The 25,208-nt window shown below is 39.6% G+C and overlaps 1 protein-coding gene across 3 annotated transcripts in view; it reads right to left on the bottom strand.

The window, feature by feature from the left end:
• Positions 1 to 200: 200 nt before the first annotated feature.
• Rasa2 (RAS p21 protein activator 2) overlaps positions 201 to 25,208 on the bottom strand; it is a 93,126-nt gene continuing 68,118 nt past the window's right edge. For 2 of the 3 annotated variants that reach the window (XM_051140654.1, XM_051140655.1), the window contains exons 17-24: positions 20,869 to 20,946; positions 16,955 to 17,028; positions 16,154 to 16,260; positions 4,765 to 4,847; positions 4,110 to 4,318; positions 2,479 to 2,582; positions 1,921 to 2,107; positions 201 to 354 (exon numbers count right to left, since the gene is read on the bottom strand). In XM_051140654.1, the coding sequence (XP_050996611.1) occupies positions 324 to 354; positions 1,921 to 2,107; positions 2,479 to 2,582; positions 4,110 to 4,318; positions 4,765 to 4,847; positions 16,154 to 16,260; positions 16,955 to 17,028; positions 20,869 to 20,946 (873 nt within the window). In that variant the 3' untranslated portion in view covers positions 201 to 323. Of the gene's footprint in view, positions 355 to 1,920; positions 2,161 to 2,478; positions 2,583 to 4,109; positions 4,319 to 4,764; positions 4,848 to 16,153; positions 16,261 to 16,954; positions 17,029 to 20,868; positions 20,947 to 25,208 lie in introns of those variants that run through there. The other variant, XM_051140656.1, reaches the window with a different exon arrangement.

Here is a 25,208-nt window from a genome sequence, read left to right on the forward strand (position 1 = left end):
TACTATGAAGTGCTCCCTTTATTACAAAGCTTCTTAGGAACCTTCGTCGGAAAGATTCTTTCTATCAAAAGGAAGTTGCTGAGACATGGATTTGGATGCATGGATGCATGAATTTGGATATAAAAGAAATTTTGGGTTTCAAATTCTCTAGTAATAAACTCAACAATATCAGGATTCCCAAACAATTAATTTCAATTAAATACAATGTGAAAGCAGGTGTCATCAGAGCCAATGTCCACTCGTACATGCTATAAGAACAAAACAGGGTGAATTGAAAAACTCCACGAAAAATATATTTTCCAGTTCTCCATCAGTTGGTCAAACTATGATATTTTCCCAACAATTGGATTTTCCCTACAAAACAGTAAAAGAAATTTTTTTCTTTAAAAGAAATACAAAAATTAAAAATGTGACATATATAGAACCCATCAAGCACTTTAATTTTCCCCGATCATGGAAATGTTGAGTCTTATTTTATTAATTCAACAAGTATTACTGATCACTTATCACATTTCAGACACTATGCTAGAAGCCAAGGGTAAAATACTGAACAAAACAGACACATGAGCAAATTATTTAGTATAGGAGGGTTTGCTGGTTCATTCTTGTCCTCTCTCTCCCCAGTGCTAGGCAACCATACTGACACCAAGCTATTTTCTTAGCTCATGTCTGGCCCCCACAATTAAAGAAAGAAAACAGATGTATGAAGTACACTGTAAGGGGCAGTAGGCAAGAGTACTACCAGAAACTGAGCTGGTGTTTTTTATTAGAGAAAACTAAAGCTGGGCTGGATATGGTATGCATGGATGAGGTGCTAGTTAAGGATGGTCAAACCTTGGCTATGAACGTTGAAGGACTCCAGGAAAGTGAGATTAACTCTTGTTGAAAAAGACTCAAACTATACTAATAAAAAAAAATACAGAATTAGGATGTTTACAACCTTACAATGTGCTAAGTTTTATACCAAGAAGAATGCATTTATACCAGTAAAACTGAGTTTTAAAATTCAGAAATATAAAAGTACTAACTGACATAATTTTCAAAAGCCATTTAAAATAATACAACAAGGCTTCAGAGTGCTCCCACTAATGGTGTAGGATCTTGGGCAAGGCATTCATCTTTCTTGCATTTAAAATTTTTCTCCCTATAAAGTAGGAATGAAACTCTGCTAGGCTGGTGTGAGGATCAAGAACAGAGGAGCACACACGGTGGGCTAACTCTATTGTCATTTGCTGGTCCAGGAAATAAACATTTCCCACCCACTGTACCACCAGGAGGACCCTGATCACGCTTGAGTATTGTGTGTCGGGGAAGGCTGGGGGTTACTCTAGACAAGTTTCTTTGCTCTTACTAGGGAGGAAATACTTTACTTTTCTGCCTATGGACACTAAGAAAAGAGAGTGGGGTTCTCAACTATTGTGGCTCAAGATTTAGACTACCTTAGTTGTATACCGTTCCCAGTGACAGTGCTTAGTCGCTGCATTATCTGTATAAGCTTGCTCTTCTTTGAGGCTGGCTGCTGGGGGTCATCTAACTGACCAGGTGTCCAGTGCTGGTGTAGCACTGAGAGGACCAAGTCCCAGTGCATGCCAGCTGTTGCTGCCCTTACCCACCCATCCTCTTCATCTGTGATGAAGCAGCTGAGGTCAACTAGCAAATGCTTTACGTACTGCCACAGCTTAGTTTCCTGGTATTCATCACAATATAATGTGGGAAATATAAAGGAGACAACAAAAACATGAAAACGCTCCTGTTATTCAAGAAGTGACTCCTGACTGACTGTGACGTTTGAAGCAGTGATGAAGTACACACCAACATAACGCAACGGCAGCTGACCTGAACAAGACAAGCAGCGAGCACAGGGAAGCACGCCCCACAGGCGCCCGGCAGACGCGCCAAGCGGTCACTTAGGATACTTACTTGCTTCCGTACTTCGCACTACTCGACCTTTTCTTTCTGTATTTCTCGTGAGGCTCATCTAGCTTCTCTATGGTGCTCTTTATTTGCTGGATTGTCTTAAAGGTCGTTACGGAATCCTCAATGGTAAAGCTAGAATCCATAGGTTCCTTCTGCGGCCCTTGGTACACCGCTATAGACCCACATGCCTCTGTAAGGAGCAGCGAAACCTCTCATCAGAAAACTAAACTCCACAAATGCCATCTGCAGTGTAATTAAAAAAACAAAACAAAACAAAACAAAACAAAACAAAAAAAACCAACAACAACCCATCAAGTTCTAAGGGATAGATTTTCTCTGACTAGAGCACAGGTGGCTGTATTAGAACAATTTCACAAAACAGAACCACATTTACTAAGAATAGCATGCTTACTTCATGACTAGGTAAGATAAATGCCTTCTTTGAGGGCCTGTAAACTTAGCGAATCTAGAAATATTTTCAACTTTTTAAAAAGTCAATGAAATAACCCAGAAATTAGTAATGAAAGGTCATGGTTTTATAAAAGTAGAATGTGTGTTTACCTTCCATTTTCTGCAGCTTAAGTAAACTGAGGGTAAAAAGGGAATAAATTCTTTCTGTTTCTCTGTCTTCATCAATATCTATCTGGATGTCTGCTGGGATACCTCTATGATAAAAAGAAAATTAAAGAGATTGGAAAAAATTTTCTTTGTTAACATGAGAAAGATTTTGAAGGAACTGAGACTAAAATTAGAATTTTGCAAAAGGGACCTTAGAAATCAGTTTCCAAGATAGTTCAACAGGATCATAAGGTTTGATTGTTAAGGACTCAAGTTTGTTTGTTTTCTCTTTTTTCTTGTTTTCTTTGGGTAGCTTTGGCTGTCCTGGACTTACTTTGTAGACCAGGCTGGCCTTGAACTCACAGAGACCTGCCTGCCATTGCCTCCCCAAGTGATGGAATTACAGATGTGCACCACCACACCTGGCAAGGACTCAAGTCTTGAAGAGGATTTTGAATTAAATTAATTTTAAAACCATTTTTTATTTTGTGTGTGTGTGTGTGTGTGTGTGTGCAGAGGCTAGAAGAGGGCACCAGATGCTCTGGAGCTAGTTACATCGGTTCTAGAACTAAACTTGGGTCTTCTACAAGAGCAGGAAGCATTTATTACGCTTTTTATTCCCAATAAAAACATTCATATAATCTACGGTTTTTCACAAAACATTAATAAGAAAATCTATAGGGCAACAATGCTAATCCATATGGTTAAAAAACAGAATGTTTAGTGGACTTCTTTGATCCAATTTAAGAAAGATTTTAACTTTATTATTTCTATGTGTGGGGATGGGCATGTAAGTGTGGATGCCTGAGGAGGCCAGAGGCACCTGATACCCTGGAGCTGGAGACAGAGGTAGTTGAGAGCTGCCTAATGTGAGTGCTAGCAACCAAACTTGGGTCTTGGGCAAGAGCAGTAAGAGCTCTTAACTGCTGAGCCATCTCTATCTTTTTGTCTTGCACAGGTTTGAGATGCTGATTCCTCTTTTAATAGTGTGGATCACAGAGTGGACTCTGCTTATACTTGGCAAATGCTCTACCATCAAGCTTTAACTTGGCCCTTCGGACCTGTGTTACTATCTAATCCCTTCCCTCCACGTGAACAACCACTATTAATTTCAGATTTTTTTCCTTTTTTCTTATCTTATTGTTTCTTTCTTTTCGAGACGGCTTCTCCTTGTAGCCTTGGCTGTCCTGGACCTGCTTTGTAGACCAGGCTGGCCTAGAACTCACAGAGATCTGCCTGCCTCTGTCTCCCTGAGTGCTGGGACTAAAGGTGTGCACCACTATGCCCAGCTAATTTCAGAATATTTTCTTACTCGCTCGTTATCAGTCTCCTTTCTCCCATCCATCTAGACTCTGGCCACCACTAATTTACATTTTTTGTCTATGAATTTACTTACTGTATATTCTTTATTTTTTTGTGGTACTAGGACCCAACCAAAGTACTTGTGTATATGTCAGGCAAACACTCTACCACTAGACAACAACCCAAGCCCTTCTAGACACCTTTTATACAAATGCTTTCAAACAATATGTGCCTTTATGTCTAGCTACTTTTACTTGGCGTGTTTCATCTCCATGCCCACTGTATGGACAGACATTTTGAATCACTACTTCTTTCCTCAGAATGGAACTTACGCAGTGCACGGCTTGCAGCCTGGTGTGTTTTTGCTTGTCTCCTGGCAGCAGAGCCAGTTCCCATTGAGATACGCTGAAGGGTGAAAGGAACTGAGCCTGTTGTGGTTGCACCTGCTCACCCTGCACAGCACATCTATCCACTCGTTAGCTTCCACACAGTTATTTGCTTGGACGTAGAGTGTTTTCTCTGTGTGTATCACCTGGAACATCTTTATTGGCAATTAAGATAAAAGTTAGAAAAGCCTTAAAAGCAACACACAGTACACAAAAAGAGAAAGCATTTAGAAGGAGACCTAGTTTGTTTGGCTAAGAAATGACCGCTAATGTGCCTTACTGAATTGTTACACTAAGCTTAGTTAATGGTTCTAAGCACTAGAACCATAGAAGTTGAGGATGTCATACATGTCCAAAGGAATGGGCCACTGTCTGAGTAAGAACAGAGAGGTAATGTTAGATGTAGGAAGAAGTATGAGGAAAGGCAAAGCAGGGAGGAGAGAGTGAGGACCTAGGATGCCATCCTGGTGACTGAAGGGTCCTGCACCATCTGAGTGGCAAGAGTTGACAGAAATTGGGACCTTACTGAGACCTGAATGGCAAATACTGAAAGAACTCACACATGCTGACTTAAAATGCTTTCCACATTCATATGACTTACGTTCTTCTTGCTGAAAGAGCTTTCTTCCAGTTTTTCCACCGCAAGAATGTTTTTCACTGGAATAGTGTAAATAGCATCTTTGCCTAAATAATTAAAGATGACAAAATTAAAAGAATTACTGTAAAAACTAAGAGAATTTCTTTAATAGTTACAAAGGTAAGATGCTAATTCTGTAAGGTTAATTCGCTTGCTGACAGAAGCATATGTATCTATAGTAAGCCTCTGAGTGGTTTGTATATAATATGGGACAAGAATTTTGATTGCTTTCTCTAAAGCAATATCCTCTTCTTTTTCCATGTAGATGAAAACATTTTCAAGGAAAAGTGTGTGAATAAGTTTGATCTTCATACAGAAAATTTCTATGCTATTAGAAATTTGTAATACTAATTATATAAAGCTGAAAGAATTAACGCACCTAGTGATGAAGAGCCATTGAGAGGCCCAGGCCCAGGGGTTACGACCTAAGCAGTGAATGCAACTATTAAAGTAGATTCTTTTTTGTTTTTGTTTTTTGTTTTTGCTTTGTCAACTTAACATTTAGCTAAAGAATTAGTCCTTAGCTGGGTGTGGTGGCACATGCTTGTAATACCAGCACTCGGGGAGGTAGAGGCAGGTAGATTGCTGTGAGTTCGAGGCCAGCCTGGTCTACCAAGGCTACACAGAGAAACCCTGTCTTGAAAAAATAAACAAACCCAAACACACAAACGTTTGTGTGTGCAGGTATGTGGGGAACCAAACCCAAGACACGATGCGTGCTAGGCAAGTGCCCTAGCACTGACCTACATCTCGACTCTTAAAACATGCCTGCTTGTGTTACCTTGTCTGTGTGCGTGCTTTCCCAGCATGTATATATGCATGCCGCACCGCACGTGTACCTAGTGTCCTCAAAGGTCAGAAGAGGATTTGGATTCCCTGGAACTGGAGTTACAGATGAGTGCAAGCCACTATGTGGGTGCTGGAAATTGAACTCAGGTCTTCTGCAAAAAATAAGTGCTTTTACCTATTGACACAACTATCCAGTCCTAAATTTTTAAGTTTTGCTTGCTTTATTTATTTATTTATTTATTTATTTATTTATTTGTAGCAAAGTCTCTTATGACTACCCTTGAACTCACTATGTAGGTCAGGTTGGCCCCACACTCAGATTCACCTGCCTCTACCTCCCGAGTGTTAGAATCAAAGGCCATGCCCAGCCTTGTTTAAAATTTTTAAAATTACATTTTATTTTAGTGTTTGTGTCTATTAGTTTAGTATTTAGTGTGTGTGTAGGTGCACACACATGTACTATAGCAGACAGGACCCCTGCCTGGGGATGGCCGAAGTCCTAACTCCGTGACAAGGAGGGGAGAGAAGAGTGAAACAGCCCAAAAGGTAAAACATGTGACTTTGAGGACAGCTAGAAACACACCATCTCCAAGAGCCACGGCTATTGTTTACCTTGTAATATAAAATTCCTGCCATGGGAAAGGGAAGCAAAGCTCTGCCATGGAAGCTCAGCCTTGGAGAGAAAGTTCAGTCAGGAACTCAAGCTGCCAAGTTTCAACTTCCCCAGTGGGTTTCTTTTTTTTATTTTTAATTTCTTCTTAATTAGTTTTGGCTTTTTGAGACAGGGTCTGTCTGTGTATCCCTGGCTGTCCTCAGCTCCCACTTCTGTTCTTTAAAGCAGCCAGTCCACACTTGGTGTTGTTACAGGAGCCCGGCCACAGGGATCCGCCTGCCTCTGCCTCCCGAGTGCTGGGATTAAAGGCGTGCGCCACCACTGCCTGGCAGATGTGACATATAATTTTTTGAAAGATATATACTGACTGTCTGCTATATGTTAGGTACTGTTCTAATAATTTAAGACAGAACATTAAACAAAAATCAAGTCCCTAGTGGAATTTGTATTGAGTTCTGAAAAGACTGGTAGATAAATATTAACTAGATATGAAAACTACAATGAAAATAAATTGAAGTGATGTAACAGAACATAATTGCAAAGTTACTTGATATTGGGCAGTTAGAAAGACTGTGGAGGTATCACAGTCTTACATGGGAACAAAAGAAAAGATTATCAGCAGTATTCTGGAAACAGACAAGACAAAATTTATGAAGATGTAAGGTTAAGGCAGGAAGGGAGTACTGATGAAAGCCACAGGTAGGAGAGTGGTTAGGGAGAGCTGCAAGCTAGCATCAGCGGACACAGAGGGCTGGAATTGGAGAGACTCAGACATATCAGGATGATTAACAGATCTCCACCATGTGGAATAGCTGGGCCAAACATCCACAGGCTAATGCAGCCAGGCTATAAGCAGGGCTGCAGAGCAGTGCAACGTCCCTGTCCCTCCCATGATCATTGTAGGCATGTTACTGAAAGCTAAGGTGGGTAAATGGGTTGTAAAACACAGATGAGCAAAATTGCCAAGGCAGTTACCCAACAGGTAAGAAAATCCAGCATTTGCTGGGTGGTGGTGGTGGCGCACACCTTTAATCCTGGCACTTGGGAGGCAGAGGCAGGTGGATTGCTGCGAGTTCAAGGCCAGCCCAGTCTATAAAGCAAGTCCAGGATAGTCAAGGCTACACAGAGAAATTCTGTCTTAAAAAAAAAAAAAAAGAAAAGAAAAAGAAAAAGAAAGGAAGAAAGAAAAGGAAGGAAAGAAAAACCAGCTTTCTAAAGGAGAGACACACATACAGGGTAACATCTGAGGGAGTCAGAGTGTAATGAGTTGGGTATCAACCTTCACAGGACATCAGAGGGTCTAGCTAGAGAATTTAAAACTATTCTTTCTTTATATTTGTTATTCAACATGCCCATACCCTAATGTTGCTGTATTTACTTATTTTTCTACATGTAGACATCCAGTTAGACCAGCACACCATATGTTGAAGATGCTACCTCACCCCCGCCCACTGTATGGTTTTGGCTTCTTTGTCAAAAATCAAGTGTCCATAGGCTTTTGGTTTTATTTCTGGGTCTTCGGTTCAATCTAATACTGTAAATGTTAGATACTCCCAAGAACAGTTCTTACACTACGAGGGCGAATTTCATTTAACCATGATAACGAGAGTGAATTACGTGAGTTAGAAGCAGAAGATTTTCCCAAGAAGTTTTCAATAACAACACAGAAAGACATATAAACACAATGTACCAGCTTAGGCTCATAGGACTTCTAGGTTTGAGAAGTGACTAAATGCCCTTAAGAAGAAGAAATATTACAAATAAGGCTGCAATGAACATAGCTGAGTAAGTGTCCTTGTGGTAAGGTAGAGTATCTTTCGGGTATATACCCAGGAGTGGTATAGCTGGGTCTTGAGGCAGATCTATTTCCAATTTCCTGAGAAATCTCAGGATTGACTACCACAAGTGTGCACCCCCACCAGCAATGGAGGAGTGTTCCCCTCACTCTGCACCCTATTCAGCATGCCCTGTTACTTGAGTTTTTTATCTTAGCCATTATGACGGGTATAAGATGGAATGTCAGAGTTGTTTGATTTGCACTTCCCTGATGACTAAGGACATTGAACATTTCTTGAAGTGCTTCGCAGCCATTAGAGATTCCTGTTGAGAATTCTGTTTAGCTCTGTGCTTTTTTTTTCCCCCTCCTTTTGAGACAGGGTTTCTCTGTGCAGCCTTGGCTGTCCTGGACTCACTTCGTAGACCAGGCTGGCTTCGACTCACAGACATCCCCTTCCTCTGCCTCCCAAGTGCTGGGATTAAAGGTGTGTGCCACCATCCCAGCTCTATATCTCATTTTAAAATTGGATTATTTGGTTTGTTGGTGTTTAATTTCTTAAGTTCTTTATATTTTGTCAGATGTAGGGTTGGTGAAGACCTTTTCCCAATTTGTAGGCTGTCATTTTGTTCTACTAAGGTGTCCTTTGCCTTTGCTTTTCAGTTCCATGAGGTCCCATTTATGAATTGTTGATCTTAGAGCCTGAGCTGTTGGTGTTCTGTTCAGGAAGTTGTCTTCTGTGCCAATGAGTTCAAGGCTTTTCTCCACTTTTTCTTTTAATAGACTTAGTGTATCTGGTTTTATGTTGAGTTCTTTGATCCATTTGGATTTGAGTTTTGTGCAGTGTGATAGATTTGGATCTACTTGCATTTTTTCTACATGTAGACATCCAGTTAGACCAGCACACCATTTGTTGAAGATGCTACCTCACCCCCGTTTTATGGTTCTGGTTTCTTTGTAAAAAATCAAGTGTCCATAGGCTTATGGGTTCATTTCTGGGTCTTCGATTCAATACCAGTTATCCACCAGTCTGTTTCTATGCTAATACTATGCAGTTTTTATTATTGTTGCTCTGTAGCATAGCTTTAGATCAGGGATGGAGATACTTCCCAAAGTTCTTTTATTATGTAGGATTGTTTTAGCTATTCTGGGTTTTTTGTTTTCCCATATGAAGTTGAGAATTGTTCTTTCAAGTTCTGTAAGGAAGTGTGTAGGTATTTTGATGGGAATTACATTGAATCTGTATATTGCTTTTGGTAAGATGGCCATTTTTACTGGAAACAACCTAGATGCCCCCCAACTGAAGAATAGATGAAGAAATTTGGAAGATTTACACAATGAAATACTACTCAGCTATTAAAAACAAGGATGTCATGAAATTTGCAGGCAAATGGATGGAACTAGAAAAGACCATTCTGAGTGAGGCAACCCAGACCCAGAAAGACACACATGATCTATCTTCACTTATAAGTGGATATTAGTCATGTAGTACAGGATAAGCATACAACAATCCACAGACCCAAAGCAGCTAAATAATGAGGAGGGTCCAAGGGAACATGGATAAATCTTTTATTTTCTTAATGATCTTTTTTTCCCTCATATGTATGTCTGCATGTGTGTGTGTGTGTGTGTGTGTGTGTGTGTGTGCAGGCAAATGTATAGGCTCATACGTGTGGATGCCTGAAGTTGACACAGCACATCTTCCTCAACAGCTCTTCAGTTTATTCACTGAGCAGGTTTCCTCACTGAGTCTGGAGCTCAGCAGTTCCAGTTGGTCTAGTTAGCTACCTTGCCTTGGGGAAGCGCCTGTTTTGAATAATGATGAAGTCCAATTTGTTAATATTTTTCTTTCATGGATGACACCTTTGGTTGTAAAAACTTTCCTATTGGGGCTGGAGAGGTATGTCGATGGTTAAGAGAACTGGAATTTGATTCCCTCTGGCACCCAAGTGGGAGCTCACAAACACACACAACTCTAGTTCCTGAGGATCCAGTGCCCTCTTCTGGCCTCCTTGGACACCAGGTACCAGATTTTATTTACACACACACACACACACACACACACACACACACACACACACACACGCAAAACACTCAGCCACACACGTAACATGCTAAATTAAAAATAAATAAATAACAGAAGAGCCTTTCCTAGTTAATAGAAATACTTAAAGCAATTAATTTTCATTAAGTACTGCTTTAAGCATATTCTACAAACTTTGTTGAGTTTGTCATTATATGTTTTTATTATGAGTTTTATTATCATTTATAGCTTAAAAGTAGTTCTGAATTTCTTTGACCTGTAGGTTATTTAGAAGCACATTAACTTTCAAATGTGCAGGGGGTGGACATACCTAGCTGTATATCATTTTAATTATGTTATAAGAGAACATTTTGTACCATATTAACTTTTGATATGTACTGTAACTTAGTGTTTGGTTTAGTTTGGTAAATATTCCAATATGATTGAAAGGATTGTGTATTCTCTTTGTTTTGTATAATATTCCATACATGTGAATCACAGCAAGGTAACTGAGTGTGATACTTCAAATTTCTATATTTTTGTTGATTTTTTTCTTGCCTATTTTGATAACTACTTAAAATACTTAAATATTCAACTGTAATTACGGACTTGTCTATCTTAACTGTTTTTCCCCTGACACAGACACACATTAACAAACAAACATATACAAACACTCAGAACATTGCTTTTGCCTGTGAAGGCTCTTTATCGTTCTGGATTATTTACTTGGTAACAGCTGTTCTGAGGTTTACTGTGATTACTGCTCATCTCATACTATCTTTTTCTCCACCCAATTATTTTCAATCTATCTGTGCTTTTATAGTTAAGACACAAAAGTTATAGAAAGTATCTCATAAGACTTTGTTTGTTAGAACATCTAGTCTGGCAGTTTCCATTAAAATAGTTTCCTTACACTTAGTCTAATTATTGATATTGTTGGGTTTAAGCCACCATTTTGCTATCTGTTCTGACTTCTGATGCTTTGCTGTTCTCCCCATGACATCTTTAGCTACTTTCTGAATGGGAGAAAGGGTACAGGCTGTTCCATCCATTTCCCTCTAAGCTTTGTTATAATATATAGTCCTGTTTAGAGACAAGGTCTCACTGTGTAGCTCTGGCTGTCCTGGAACAGGCTATGTAGACCAGGCTGGGCTGGAACACACAAAAATCTGCTTGCTCCTGCCTCCCCAGTGCTGGGTTAAGGATGTGCACCACCACACTTGGGATCATATAGTCTTTTTTTTTTTTTTTTTCAACAGGGTTTTTCTGTGTAGCTTTAGCTGTCTTGGACTCACTTTGTAGACCAGGATGACTTCAAACTCACAGAGATCTGCTTGCCTCTGTCTCCCGAGCGCTGGGATTAAAGGCGTGCACCACCACTGGGCAGCTGGCATTAACTCATCACAATCTATTTAAAATTATTCTTGTGTTCTAGCCTAAGATACAGAATATTTTCCTTCATCCCTTCTGTTATGACACTCCTGCCAAACATTTAGATATGCTATAAAGTCACAGCTCAATGCTATAAATCTTATATTAAGCAGTTACCTTGTGAAACAAATAATTCTACATTTATACATGTGTCAACCACGTCCTGTGCTCTTAATTTTTACATATCTATGTTTCTACTTAGTGTTATTTCTTGTCACCTTGAAAAGGTCTCCTTTAGAATTTTGTGCAGTGCGGCTGTTCACAATCAACCCCATCTTTTATTGATTGAAGAATATTTTCATATTTGGTAAAGAAAGTTTTACTAGAATATTTCTAAGTTGAAAAAAATTTTCAGTACTTCAAAAATGGCATTCCATTGTCTTTGTTTCTGCTTGGTTTTGTTGTTTGTTTGTTTTGCTTTTCGAGACAGTTTCTCTGTGTAGCTCTGGCTGTCCTGGAACTCTTTGTAGACCAGGTTGGCTTTGAACCTGCTTATGTTCTAGGAAAAGTAAATAGTGAAATGTACTGCTGTTCTTCTTTATGTACAGCAATCCATCCTTGTTTCTCTGTTTACAAAGTTTTATCTTTGTTTACCATACACCTTGTTCTTTTCTTGGCACCTCGGCTGTCCTGGACTCGCTTTGTCGACCAGGCTGGCCTAGAAGACACAGCAATCTGCTGGTTGAGGGATGTATTTTGATGTTAATTACTGTTTTCTGGCTGTGACTTACCTTTCGTTTAAAAAAAAGCCATCCCACCTGGCAGGGCAGAGGCAATAGGTGGGGCAAAGAGAGAGAGAGATTCTGGGAAAAAGAAGGACCGCCATGAGAAAGGAAAAGGGAAAAGACCTAAAGTAAAGAGAGGAAGGCCGCCATGGGTTAGCTGGAGGAAAAGCACATGTCCAGTGGCTTGAGTATTTGAGATTATGGATGGGGAGGTAGCTTGATAAAAGTTATTAGAAACAGATGACATGAGATCAAGGCAGGGACTCCATGCCTGCCCCACTATGGGAGGCAGTTTAAAGGATTGATATCTGCCCTGCCCTAGGTTAACTAAGGCTTTTTAAAAATATAACAAGTGTCTGTGTCTTAATTGATTTCTAGCCAGGCCTACAGATAATACATGTAATTTTAAAAACAATGTCCGCCTGCCTCTGCCTCCCTAGTGCTGGGATTAAAGACATGCGCCGCCACCACCACCCGGCTGAATTTCCTGGTTCTTTAAGATGATTTCTCTCAATGAATTTATGAATTTATTTAGGCCACTATTCCTTCAAATCCCCACTCTGTTTCTCTATATGAGATACCCATCATGCCTGATATGGTTTCACAACTTACTGTTGATTCCCTTCATCTCATAAATGCCCACATCTTTTTTGTTTCCCAAACTGGTTAATTGCTATTGATCTGTTTTTAAGTTTAGTGAACTTTTCTTCTCGTACCTCCAGCTGTCAAACCCATCCAGTTATTTTCTCATGTAGTCTATTTCTAACATGCACACTCCCATTGCATTTTCTTTCTTGCACTTTCTCTCCAGAGTTGTCTATATATTTTGGGCAATGTTTCTAATTATTATTCATGAGGGTGTTAGATTAGTACTAAATTATTATTATCCGAACTCAGTGTGTATGTATTTAAAAGATAAGCTCTAATACAGCCCAGGTTGGCTTTGAATTCACTATTTAGCCAAGGATTACGTTGAATTTGTGATGTTCCTAGATCTATCTCCCAAGTGCTGGGATTATAGATGTGGCCGCCACACCCAGTTTATGTCTGCTGGAGATAATGCCATGGCTTTATGCATGTTAGGTGAGCGATCTATCAACTAAGCTATACCCACGGCTTCAGTCAAGTTTCTATTCATGAAAAGGCAATTTCATCCCTTCAGTTGCTTTTGCATAAATTCTTGAAATGTTTCTTTCCTTGTCTCCCCCCTCCCCCGCTCCTCATATCTAATTCCTGAACAGATCCTCTGAGCACTACCTTTAAAATAGATCCAGAATGTGGTATATTTTTACTACCCCTATTGCTACCTACTGGTCCAAGCCAGTACTTTCTGTGCCTTGGATTATTGTAATTAAAAATATTTTTGGCTTATATGTATCAGCACTAACCTGTAAATTGAGTAAGAGCCTGGGTTTAATATGTCTTCTTCACTACTGCTCTGTCCTGCATCTCTGGCACATAGTAGGCACCCAGTAAAATATGTTTAGCTGAAAATATTTGCATAATTGAGTCAATGATTTTGATTCTTTAGCAATCAAAGAAAAACAACAAACAAAACCCTGGAGAGCTTCATGCTGGAAAACATGAGCGAAATGTCAAGTCAACGACCTAAATGCACTGAAAGTGTATGTTTATGGAAGATATATAAATTGCCTGTATGTGCCTATATATAATAGGTCTCAAGAACACACAATGTCTGTATTCACTATCAGTTGCTTACTATTGCTTCTCAGCAACTTCCTAAGTGAGCATCCCAACTTATCTGAGGAAAAAAAATATTTAAAGTGGAGAAAATTCTATTAATTGTTTATACAGCAAATTGGGAAGATACCCTTATTATTGATTCAGAATACACTTATCTATCAGGAATAGAAAATAAAAGACAATGATTCAAAACTATGCTACAGAAAAAATTTCAGACATCAAAATTTATTGTATAGTAAAATTTAATATAGCAGCTGTAGCAACAGAAAATAGCCACCAGTTTAGGCTACCAAGAAAATAGCTAGATGACAGAAGTAAGCAAAACTGCTGAGCAGCTAGCACATATGAAGTCTGCATACTTTATTTATGAGGCAAAGTCCTACATCTTCATTCAGAGCTTTTGGTCATATATGTAGTTTTAGCAAATATAGTACCTGCACCTTAATTCATAGTACATTAGCAGTGAGAGATGAAGGCTGAAGACAGAGATGGGAGTAAGACACTTCACTGACAGAACAGGAAATTTAAGGTGACAGCCTGACTAAAAGAGGTGAGGATAAACTGAGCAAAGCAAACACATAAACACAAGAAGCACAGCAGTCTAAGATGTTTAGCTGGGGAGCAGCTGCACTGACCCTTTGGCACTCTGAAAACACACTAACTAGGGCACTGTACATAACTAACATCATCAGTGACTACCCCAAGTCAATCAGAAAATGTTAGCGTATGTTCAGTGAATTCTGTTTTAGAAGGTAGGAAAACATGTAACACATTTTGGAAAAATCCATCTAAATAATTAAAACAATAGGCATGCATGCTCAGAATTGTAGGCTTTGACAAATAACCTCACAAACTCATTATGTATTTATTTCCTCCAACACAAAAAACAACACAAACTCCAATATATCTTATGGTTCCAATACTCTAATTCTACGAAAGTCTATCCTTTTCACATCACCGGATAGGACACAGGCTAAACTCGACAACTGCAGGTGCTTTGGGCCTATGGGATCCATAAAATTCCTATACAAACTCCGTGTCTATGTAACATATGTAGGACTCTCAGAAGAAAGGCACTGTAGCTACCATGTGACTTAAAGGGCTTTAGAACCAGCTGACTTTGGAATACTGATTTGGGTTAGACAGTGCTTTAACTGAGGAAAAAATAAGTTGTTTATTCACAGATGACGACTAATTTAGCTTACATTTTATTTAATTGCACTATTGTTGTTATTATTGGAATTTTTTTTTTTTGAGACAATCTCTCCCTGGCTGTCTTAGAGCTCACTCATAGAATCTGTCTGCCTTTATCCCACAGCTCCCCAACCCTGAGTGCTAGGATTAAAGGTATGCACCACCATGCTTGGCTTAATTGTACTATTAAAATAAACACTATAAACAACAATGGTGTCCACAGGTGAGAATATTTATATAAAACTCCATATAAGCCAGAATTCTAGAACATTCAAAGTCAGCTTTAAAAACACTTGTAAAGGCAAGCCTATTATTAATCTTTAGTTATATATTTTTATACTATAACCAACTATCTGGATACCTAAAATACAACACATTGAAAAATATCTCTTACTAATATTCTTGGATATATACATGTGTATGCATATATATGTAGATATATACACATATATATTCATTCTGGTTAAACTGCACATATGTACACACACACAGTGCATATATGTACATGTACATGTACACACACACACACACACACACACACCTTCTCTTAGCTGATACAGTAGTACATGCCAATAGTTCCTGTTATTTGGGAGGCTATCTGCTTAAGCTCAGAGTTCTGGGTCAAGACCCCATCTTCTTAAAATATCCCTCTCCTCATTCTACTGCTCAGCAATTTCCAGTGAAGCACTTTATATTCTCTTAAAGTCCCCTATGTCAGGTGTTTATGTCATCATTTTGGAATTTATAGGAGAGGCTCTTAGTAAGTATTTACTGATCAGATTTGATGAGACTTCAAAAGCCTACTGAGTACCACGTTACGCTGAGTGCTTGTGGTTGTTAGCTACTGCTAGCCTATGCCTTTCTGCTTTTACTGTTATACTGCCTTACTTACCATGTCCAGCTATTCTGCTCTCAAGTTGATTTATCCCAGGCTTTCACATTATAGTTTTATTATATACTTTCATAACATGATAAAATGAACATTCCAGTTTAGGCTTTTATGTCCCTGTGAGAAATTGAACCATTCATTGTGCAATGATCCACTGCAGCACCAAGAACCAGCAGAGTCAAGCCATAACAAAGCATAAACACAACTCTACCTTGCTGTTTGTGGTACGTGAGGTCTCTGCTTGTCAAGCAGAACCACCGTTTCTTGAAATTCTTTTTTCCAATACGGGTTCTTCCTTGAGCTCTTTTATACATTTCACTGCCAACATAACAGACAAATTAAAAATTTAACCCGAGATTAAACAAAGGGTTGACCCTTACTGTTGGATGACATTGGTAGTCATGTACAATTATTAGTGTAGGCAGCGATTTCCACTGATGACTCCACTGATTTTACGTTGGCCACACTGAGGGACTAGTCTTTAGTTACTGTAGACTGTTTTAATTTTACTTTTAGGTATGGTGTTTAGGGTGCATGATGTCTATGCACATGTGTGCAGTGTCTATGGAAATCAGAAGAGGCCATCAGATCCCCTGGAACTGGAGTTTCAGACAGTTGGGAGCCACTGTATGGGTGATGGGAATTGAGTCAGCTCTCTTAACCACTGAGCCATCTCTCCAGCCCCTAAGCAATGCTGTTTTAAAAGTGTGTTATACAGAACGGAAAAGGGCCACACAAGCTTATTTCCACCCTACGATGCCCTAGTCCTGAGCTCTCCTCTTTAGGCTGAACGGCACTATCTCTTGACGGCACAACAGCCCGGGACTGCGCATCAGTAAGTGCTGCCCTAGGACACAAACCGACAGGGCAGTGCGGCTGATTTACCTGACTGAGGCAGCGCAGGCAGCTCTGGACAGAATGAAAACTCTGCTTTCTTCACTCCCAGACCCATGTTCTTTGTACTTACTATCTACAGTGAAATGTGACTTCTATGTCTCATTGAATTAATTACCCTTCCTTCAGGTGCACAGGTTCACTCGTACCACTGGACTCTTTAGTTTCCGTAGATGAAATTTCATCCAAGAACTAAATGGAGAGATGGGGAAGCATACAGTATGTGAATAAATAAGGTATATCATAATAGATGTTTTAATTATACGTCATTGATTTTATTAGGAAATTCTCCATTACTAAGAACTATAGAAATTACAGGTTGAGAATCTCTTTTATACAAAATGCTCAGGACTCAAGTGCTTTAGATTTAGGACTCTGAAATATTTGCATATACAGTAAGAAGTCTTGGGAACTGGACTCATGTCTAAGCAAAATTCACATACATAGCCTACGGGCAATTTTATACAGTATTCTGCTAGACCTGCACTTTGTATCCTATCACATGAAGTTGAGCGTGTAATTTTCCATTATGACATCATACCCATTCAAGAAGGTTTAAATATTGCAATATTTCAGATTTTAGAGCATCTTGGATCAAAGAGGCTCATTCTACAGTAATCTATAAAACAAAATATGTTTGGTTATAGAAAGTTCCCAATTCACAAATGAAAGGAATTCTAAAAAAAACTATTCTTAACTTATTCAAATTCTGAATGGATTTCCCTATAGAAATAACCCAATCCTGTAATCCCAGCACTGGGGGAGGCAGAGGCAGGAAGATCTCTGTAAATTCGAGGCCAGCCTGGTCTACAAAGCAAGTCCATATCAGGCAAGGTTACACAGAGAAACACTGTCGCAAAAAACAAAACAAATAACAAAAAAGAAACAACTCAATCTATAATCCTTAACTGGAATTTTTCTTGAGACAATGTCTCACATTTCTAAGGCTGGACTTAAACTTACTGCAATCTTCCTGTCTTAGCCTCCACACTGGCATACACCACCACATCTACTCCTTATCCATTTTTTGGTGTTCATAAGGCTTCAAATACAAAGAATGTATTTTGAATATTTAAAAATGTTGTCTTTGATTTGCAGCAAACTCATTTTATCATGTAAGTAACCTTCAACTAGCTCACACTATCATGATCTGGATTTATTTTACAGTGTATTTTGCATTGTGACAAATAAACACCAATATGTGGGACCATTAGATGTTACCAAAGGGGCTATTTAATATAGTTTGTTCCCACTACCTCTTTAAATTCTAAAAACTTGAATTCTGAAGATTCCTGGTTCCAAAGAGTTTTACATATGCAGAATATGAGAATGTGGCTTAAGAAAATTTCTGATACCCATTGCTAGAAACAGGAAGTTACCAGTGAAAAGCATTTAGCTTTATGAATATGTCACCTGGTCTAGTCAAGGGCTTCCCAGCATGTGGATGACTCTTCATGGAAAAGGGAAATTTAGCAGTTCAAGAAGCAACTCTTGTTCTTAGAGAGGAATCCTATTTTGCCTCCTAAGTCAACTATCCATTTGGTTACTGGAGAAATATGAACTAAGATGTCTGGATTTCACTGCTTTCTTCCCTTTTATGTTTCTAACTTATTTTGTTAAAGATTTTAGGATGTACATTAAACAAGCATGTAGTTTTCCAAGAACACCGAGGGTCTAGTGCTTCCTCTATAGAACTGAAGGCACAGCTACTTGGGCCTAAGAATGCTGTGATTCACCTACCTGAGTACACACTCAGGAGGCTTCCCAATGCGTTCCTTCTAGTTTGCTGGAAGGAAATCTGGGTAAGTGAACAAACAAGAACAGAATTCCTTTTGTCCTGTGGGTGATGCAGGTTCAAGAATCCAAGGACGTTAACAAAGTGTCCTGTCTTGTCTCTAGTTCTAAGACACAGGTCATCCACCAGTGGAGTTTAACAGTTATTTGAATATCTCACTCCTTAGCATTTTTATGAAGAGGTATAAGGTAAAAACAAACGTGTGAATGTGAAAACGTTAGAAAATCGTGAAGATGACAGTGAGGTAACTGTAGGTAAGCAGTTGGCTCCGGTGCAGCCTACACAGGCCCATAACTATCTTTAATTCTTCACAGTGCTGTAGTCCTGTCACCACATCATATAATCACCGTGCATACAGAGCTCTCCTGGTTACCTTTCCTACATTGCTTGGGGAACGGCGCTGATGTAATTACAAGTCATTTAACGTCACTAGTACAAATGCCAGGATGAATAAGGAGCTGAGCCCCATGGGCGCCTGTCATTTCTAGCACTGATTGTATCTAGTCTTAATTATAGGGGCTGGGGACAGAGCTCAATCTTAAGCAGAGCTGTCTAGGATATGTAAGGTCCCGGGTCCAATCTATAGACAGAAAAAGACACACGGACACACACAGACACAGAGAAAATTAAGGTTTTACGGCAAACTGTCTTACGCTACCTTAGGGCTACAGATATAAACGAGGCAGCACATGTACTATGGTGAGAATCTATCTGAATAAGGGTAGGTGACTCAGAGGCAGACTAGGAACATACTAAAGTCCCTGCACTCTAACATCTTCTCCCCACTGGTACCATCAACTATATACATTCAGATTATACGGGGGAGTGGGTGCAGGTATTACCATGGCTTAGGTTATTAGACATGGAAAAATAACTTCAAAACAAAGGCTAGTACATCATAATCTTATTAACTGAAGTCTAACTCTACTGTCCCCAAATTTCTCAAGAGCCTTCTCTAATTGCTTTAAAAAGTTTTAGTTGAATATGCATTATTCTAGATAAAAAAGAAAACTAGGCTCGGCATAGTGGTGCATACTTTTAATCCTAGCACTTAAGAGGTAAAAGCAGGTGGCTATCTGTGAGTTTGAGGACAGCCTGGTCTACATACTAAGTTCTGGGACAGCCAAGGCCACATACTGAGACTCTGTATCAAAAAGCAAAACGATAAAACAAAAATCTATGTGATGCCAGCATTTTCACTTAGGAAGCCCTGGGAAAGTTATGTTAAAAGTCCAAATACATACTTCAGTGCTTGGCCCTCAGCTGCTAAATTATGTACAGAAACTGAATGGGCTTTAAAGACTGGCCTTGAGAACTTGTTCACTGAGTTAGGGTCGTGATAATAAAGACACAGTACTTTATTCAAGTTTAGTTTAGATATATTCTAAAATAATCTTTCCAAGTTTTTCATGTTTATAATACTGTATTTTATATATTCAAGGACCAATTAAAAACTTAAAAATATTCTAAGCTTCTACACAGTCCTTTTTACATGTTGTAGGTATTATGTTTTCATGCTATATGCTGTAGGCATTTGTAAATTTTTATTTTTAGTTATTTTCCTCCAATTACTACCATAAGTACTCAATATTATTTTGTGTGGGTGCCGAGTGTCACAGTATGCATATGGAGGCTAGGGGACAACTTGTGGGAGTTTGTTCCCTCCTCCCAATCATCTCCAAGACCAGACTCAGGTCATCAGACTCCATAACAGGTGCCATCACCTACTGAGGCATTCTGCTAACCCACTTTGTTTTATATGGCAACTGGGCACGCAGTCTACTGCACAACAAGGCCTATTAGGGTCTAGCCTTGGACTAAAAGATCACTCTGCCCCCCAAGGGACATCTAGCAATAGCTAAAAGCTCTTCTGGTCTTCAAAAGCTGGGATGTGCTATTGCATTTAATCCAGGGATGTCGCTAAACACCCTACAGTGCAAAGCCCAGCTCTTCAAATCAAGAACTACCCAGCCCTATGCGTCAGTAGTGTTTGCAGCAGGGAAACCTAACCATAGAGGTCTGTATTTTTGTTACTAAGGCAACAACGGTAACAGTAGTAACTGTCAAGACTTGCTTACCTCACAGCTTTATTTGACAGGACAATTGGAAGAAAAAGACTTCTTGACAACTTAAACTTTTTTTTTTTAAACTGGAGACTGACTCTTAGGAAGAATGAGGTGTTAATTCCTTTAGACTAGATGACAAGTTCCCTGTTCCCAAAAATAAAACATCCATACCTTTTTCACATCTGTAAAATATCTTTCTTCTTGAAACATTTTGAGAAATTCAGACATGACTGACTTTTTGAAACGTGACTATGGAAAAAAAAAAAGAGAGAGAGAGAAACAAAAAACCCAGAAGATTTAAGCATGTTAGATACGCACATCTTATTAAACTGTTAATGTGACTCCGCAGGGGGTCACGAGAAGCTGGTCAATAGTAAATGGTTTCTGAAAGCACAAACAACAAGAACTAGTTCAAAAGTGCCATGACTCTGAGGTGTTTCCAGTGGTGCCGCCTACGATGCATGGCACCACACCACTGTAGCTTTTCCTCTGCTCATACCACACTCATGCTTTGCACTATGCATGCCAATACACCATGCATCACCAGTCACTGCGCCCTGCAGGACCTCAGCACACAGCTCTGGGCTGCCGTATATTAGGAGCTGAGCTATTTTTACAGGCCACGAAGGCTTTTCCCCTACAACAACATAAATGGCCTGATTACAGAAAACAAAACTTAAAATAGTCAGCATGTATCAAATTAGTAGTTTTGGATTTTATTACCTTAGAATGTTTAATTTTAAGTTTCACAGAACTATGTGATTTGAGTTTCACTACAAATCCCAAAACCAACCAACCAAAACCCAAAAAACATTAAGTAAATTCTGGCTTGAGATTAGGACAAAATTTCCAACAGTTTTAAAAACGGCCTTAAATATACTTCTGTCATTTTGTACTATGTGTTTATGCAAACTGAATGGTTACAAAATCAAATTACAACTTTAAAAATAGCCAAGATGTTCTATATTTCTACAGTATCAAATACTTAACTAGTATTTCTTTATGTAAACATAAACAAGTATATTCATCATTAGTATGCAAATTTGCATTCTGTCTTTAATAAATGGTAAGATTATATATACAAAGAATAGTTTAAATACTTTTGGCCAATATACAATATAAATATGTATCAAAGCACATTGGATATATACATTTGTATAATTATAATATGACAAAATGAGAAATTTGATAGAGAATTTGAAAATGTACTTACAAATGAGTGGACAGGGTTTTATTAGCACACAATAAGGTATAGCCCTAAAAGGACAAGTGAAAAATGGCAATCTACTTGGTGTCCCCTGACAAGAGCTACTGTGAAACCAAAACAAGAGCCATACTATTGTGAAGGAGCCACATTGTTATTAAGCTACCTTATAAAAACTTTTCCTAACCCTAATGTATTCTGTAAACAGTGTTTCCAATCTATGCTGAATCTGTAATCCCATGATGTGCAGCCACTCCTTTGTCCTGCTAAACTCCTGAACACGTGTGATAACACCCTTCCACCTATCTACCTCACAGGCAGCCTTGAGCCTCGAGTCCTCCACTCTTCTGTCAGGTGCTAACAGCCAATTATCTCTCTCTCTCTCTTTTTTAAAAAATATTTTATTAACTTATTCATATTACATCTAAATTGTTAGCCCATCCCTTGTATCTTCCCATTCCTCCCTCCCTCCCGTGTTCCCCCTACTCCCCTCCCCTATGACTGTGACTGAGGGGGACCTCCTCTCCCTGTATATGCTCATAGAGTATCAAGTCTCTTCTTGGTAGCCTGCTATCCTCCTGTGAGTGCCACCAGGCCTCCCCATCCAGGGGACATGGTCAAATATGGGGCACCAGAGTTCATGTGAAAGTCAGTCCCCACTCTCCACTCAACAGTCCATTGGCTAGATCTGAGTAGGAGTTCGAAGTTTACTGCATGTATTGTCCTTGGCTGGTGCCATAGTTTGAGCAGGACCCCTTGGCCCAGATCTACCCATCATAATGTACTTCTTGTAGGTTTCCAGGACCCTCTGGATCCTTCTATTTCCCCATTCTTCCATGCTTCTCTCACCTAGAGTCCTAATAGGATGTTCTCCCCTCTGTCCCACTTTCCTGGTAAGTGAAGGCTTTCATGGGACATGCCCCTTGGACTAGTGTCCAGATATAAGTGAGTGTATACCATTTGACTCTTTCTGCTTCTGGGTTAACTCACTCATGATCATTTCTAGTTCAATCCATTTGTCTGCAAGTTTCGGGAATTCCTTGTTTTTAATAGCTGAGTAGTATTCCACAGTGTAAATGTACACCAGTTTCTTTATCCATTCTTCTACCGAGGGACACTTAGGCTGTTTCCATGTTCTGGCTATTATAAATAAGGCTGCTATGAACGTGGTTGAGCATATGTCCTTGTTGTGTGCTGGAGCATCTTCTGGGTATATTCCAAGGAGTGGAATAGCTGGGTCTTGAGGAAGCCTTATTCCCAGTTTTCTGAGATAGCGCCAGATAGATTTCCAAAGTGGCTGTATTAGTTTGCATTCCCACCAGCAATGAAGGAGTGTTTCTCTTTCTCCACATCCTCGCCAGCATGTGGTATCGCTTGAATTTTTGATCTTAGCCATTCTGATGGGTGTAAGATGGAATCTCAGAGTCGTTTTGATTTACATTTCCCTGATGACTAAGGACGTTGAGCATTTCTTTAAGTGTTTCTCAGCCATTCGCTATTCCTCTGTTGAGAATTCTCTGTTTAGTTCTGAGCCCCATTTCTCAATTGGGTTGTTTGGTTTGGTGGTGTTTAATTTCTTGAGTTCTTTATATATTTTGGATATTAGACCTTTGTCAGATGTAGGGTTGGTGAAGATCTTTTCCCAATATCTCAACAGCTGTTTTCTATCAATCCTAACCCTTTCCCATAAAGTGGACCTTCAAAGCCAGATTGAGGCTGCTTTCTGAAATCCTAATTTAGGGAGAGGCAGCCATCTGGCGAGTCTAAATAAAGCTTTCTTTCTTTCTTTCTTTCTTTCTTTCTTTCTTTTCTTTTCTTTCAAGACAGGGTTTCTCTGTGTAGCCTTGGCTGTCCTGGACTCGCTTTGTAGACCAGGTTGGCCTAGAACTCACAGTGATCCACCTGCCTCTGCCTCCCGAGTGCTGGGATTAAAGGTGTGCACCACCACTGCCTGGCTTAAATAAAGCTTTCTTAATCAGACAGTTGCGGAAATGTTTTTCCTCAGGTCTGACACTAACTACCTTTAGGAGACAGAACAGCCCACACAGAACAAGCAGACAGAGAAGACTAAAAAATAAATTCTCTGGCCTCTCTCTTCTTTGACTACCAGTTTGCTGTGCCTCACGGAGCAAACTCACGGGGTCCTAGGCTTTCCTGAGGCACAGAGTAGTACAGTGTAGGTGTGCAGGCCTGGACGGGCAGATGAAACTGTGCCAACCAATTTCTAGGTTTTTTTTTTTTTTTTAATGATAGTAGTGAGGATTGAACCTAGGGTTTACCACTAACTACAGGCCAGCCTTTCAATTTCCAGTTTCATGGGAAAGGAAGAAAAAAGGTAGAAAAAGATTAAAAAACAAAAACAAAACAAAGCAAAACCAAACCAAACCAAACAAAAAAACCCTTAGCAATTAGGGTCAGTGACAAGGAAAGGCAGTAAGATAAGGGCGAGGCCTCCACACGCCACTAGACAAACAGGAATGGACCCAGATTAGAAGTGTCCAAACATGCTTATCACAAACGAAAAGGTGTGAACTCCTTTCTTCAGCAAGTTTCTCTATACTTAAAACCCTCTAATGTGGGCAACCGATGAAGCATTGAGTAAATGTGTATCACAGACACGAGCACAGCTATGTCCAGGGCCCTAGCTGCCTCAGACCCCTGGAAATGGCAAACCTTCCCCTGATCCAAGTACTTGTGGTTAGGAGTGACTGGTTTTTAATCTAAAACCGGAAATTACCAAATACAACTTGATCCTCAAGGAAGTTTCCTGTCTAAGATTATTCCTACAGAGACATCCCACTGAGAGGTCTAACCCCTTCCTTTTGTGTTGTACATAACAAAGGCACCTAGTTTACTGGTTGGTTAGTTAGTTGGTGTCCCACCAGAGCAAGCACAGCTCACCCAACCCTAGCTTTTCTCTATGTGTGTCTGCCAGGTCTTCACTCCTGCGGTGTCCCAGTCGCTTAGGTTTCAGGACCAGGCTGTGCACGATGAAGCCTTTACTCTTAAGGCTTCCATCTTCTACATTTCCTAACAACTTGCCTATTTTCCCAAAGGACCTCAACTCTACTTTCGTCACAGAGTAGGGAAGTAGCCAGCCACTATGCTTTTCTCCACACTGACAGAGCACAAGGACAACTCCTATCCATTATGGCGGCTCCCCAAACCACTGACATCTGCAGATGCCATTCATGTCAGGCAGCAAGTATGGCAGTGTTTTCCCTTTTCGGCTAATCAGTCTTAATTAGTCATGGAGCCAGTTCTGCAGCCAGAGACGACAGAGGTCCAACAGTCTGTCACACCTGTG

Source organism: Acomys russatus, chromosome 32 (assembly GCF_903995435.1).
Source record: "Acomys russatus chromosome 32, mAcoRus1.1, whole genome shotgun sequence".
NCBI lineage: Eukaryota > Metazoa > Chordata > Mammalia > Rodentia > Muridae > Acomys > Acomys russatus.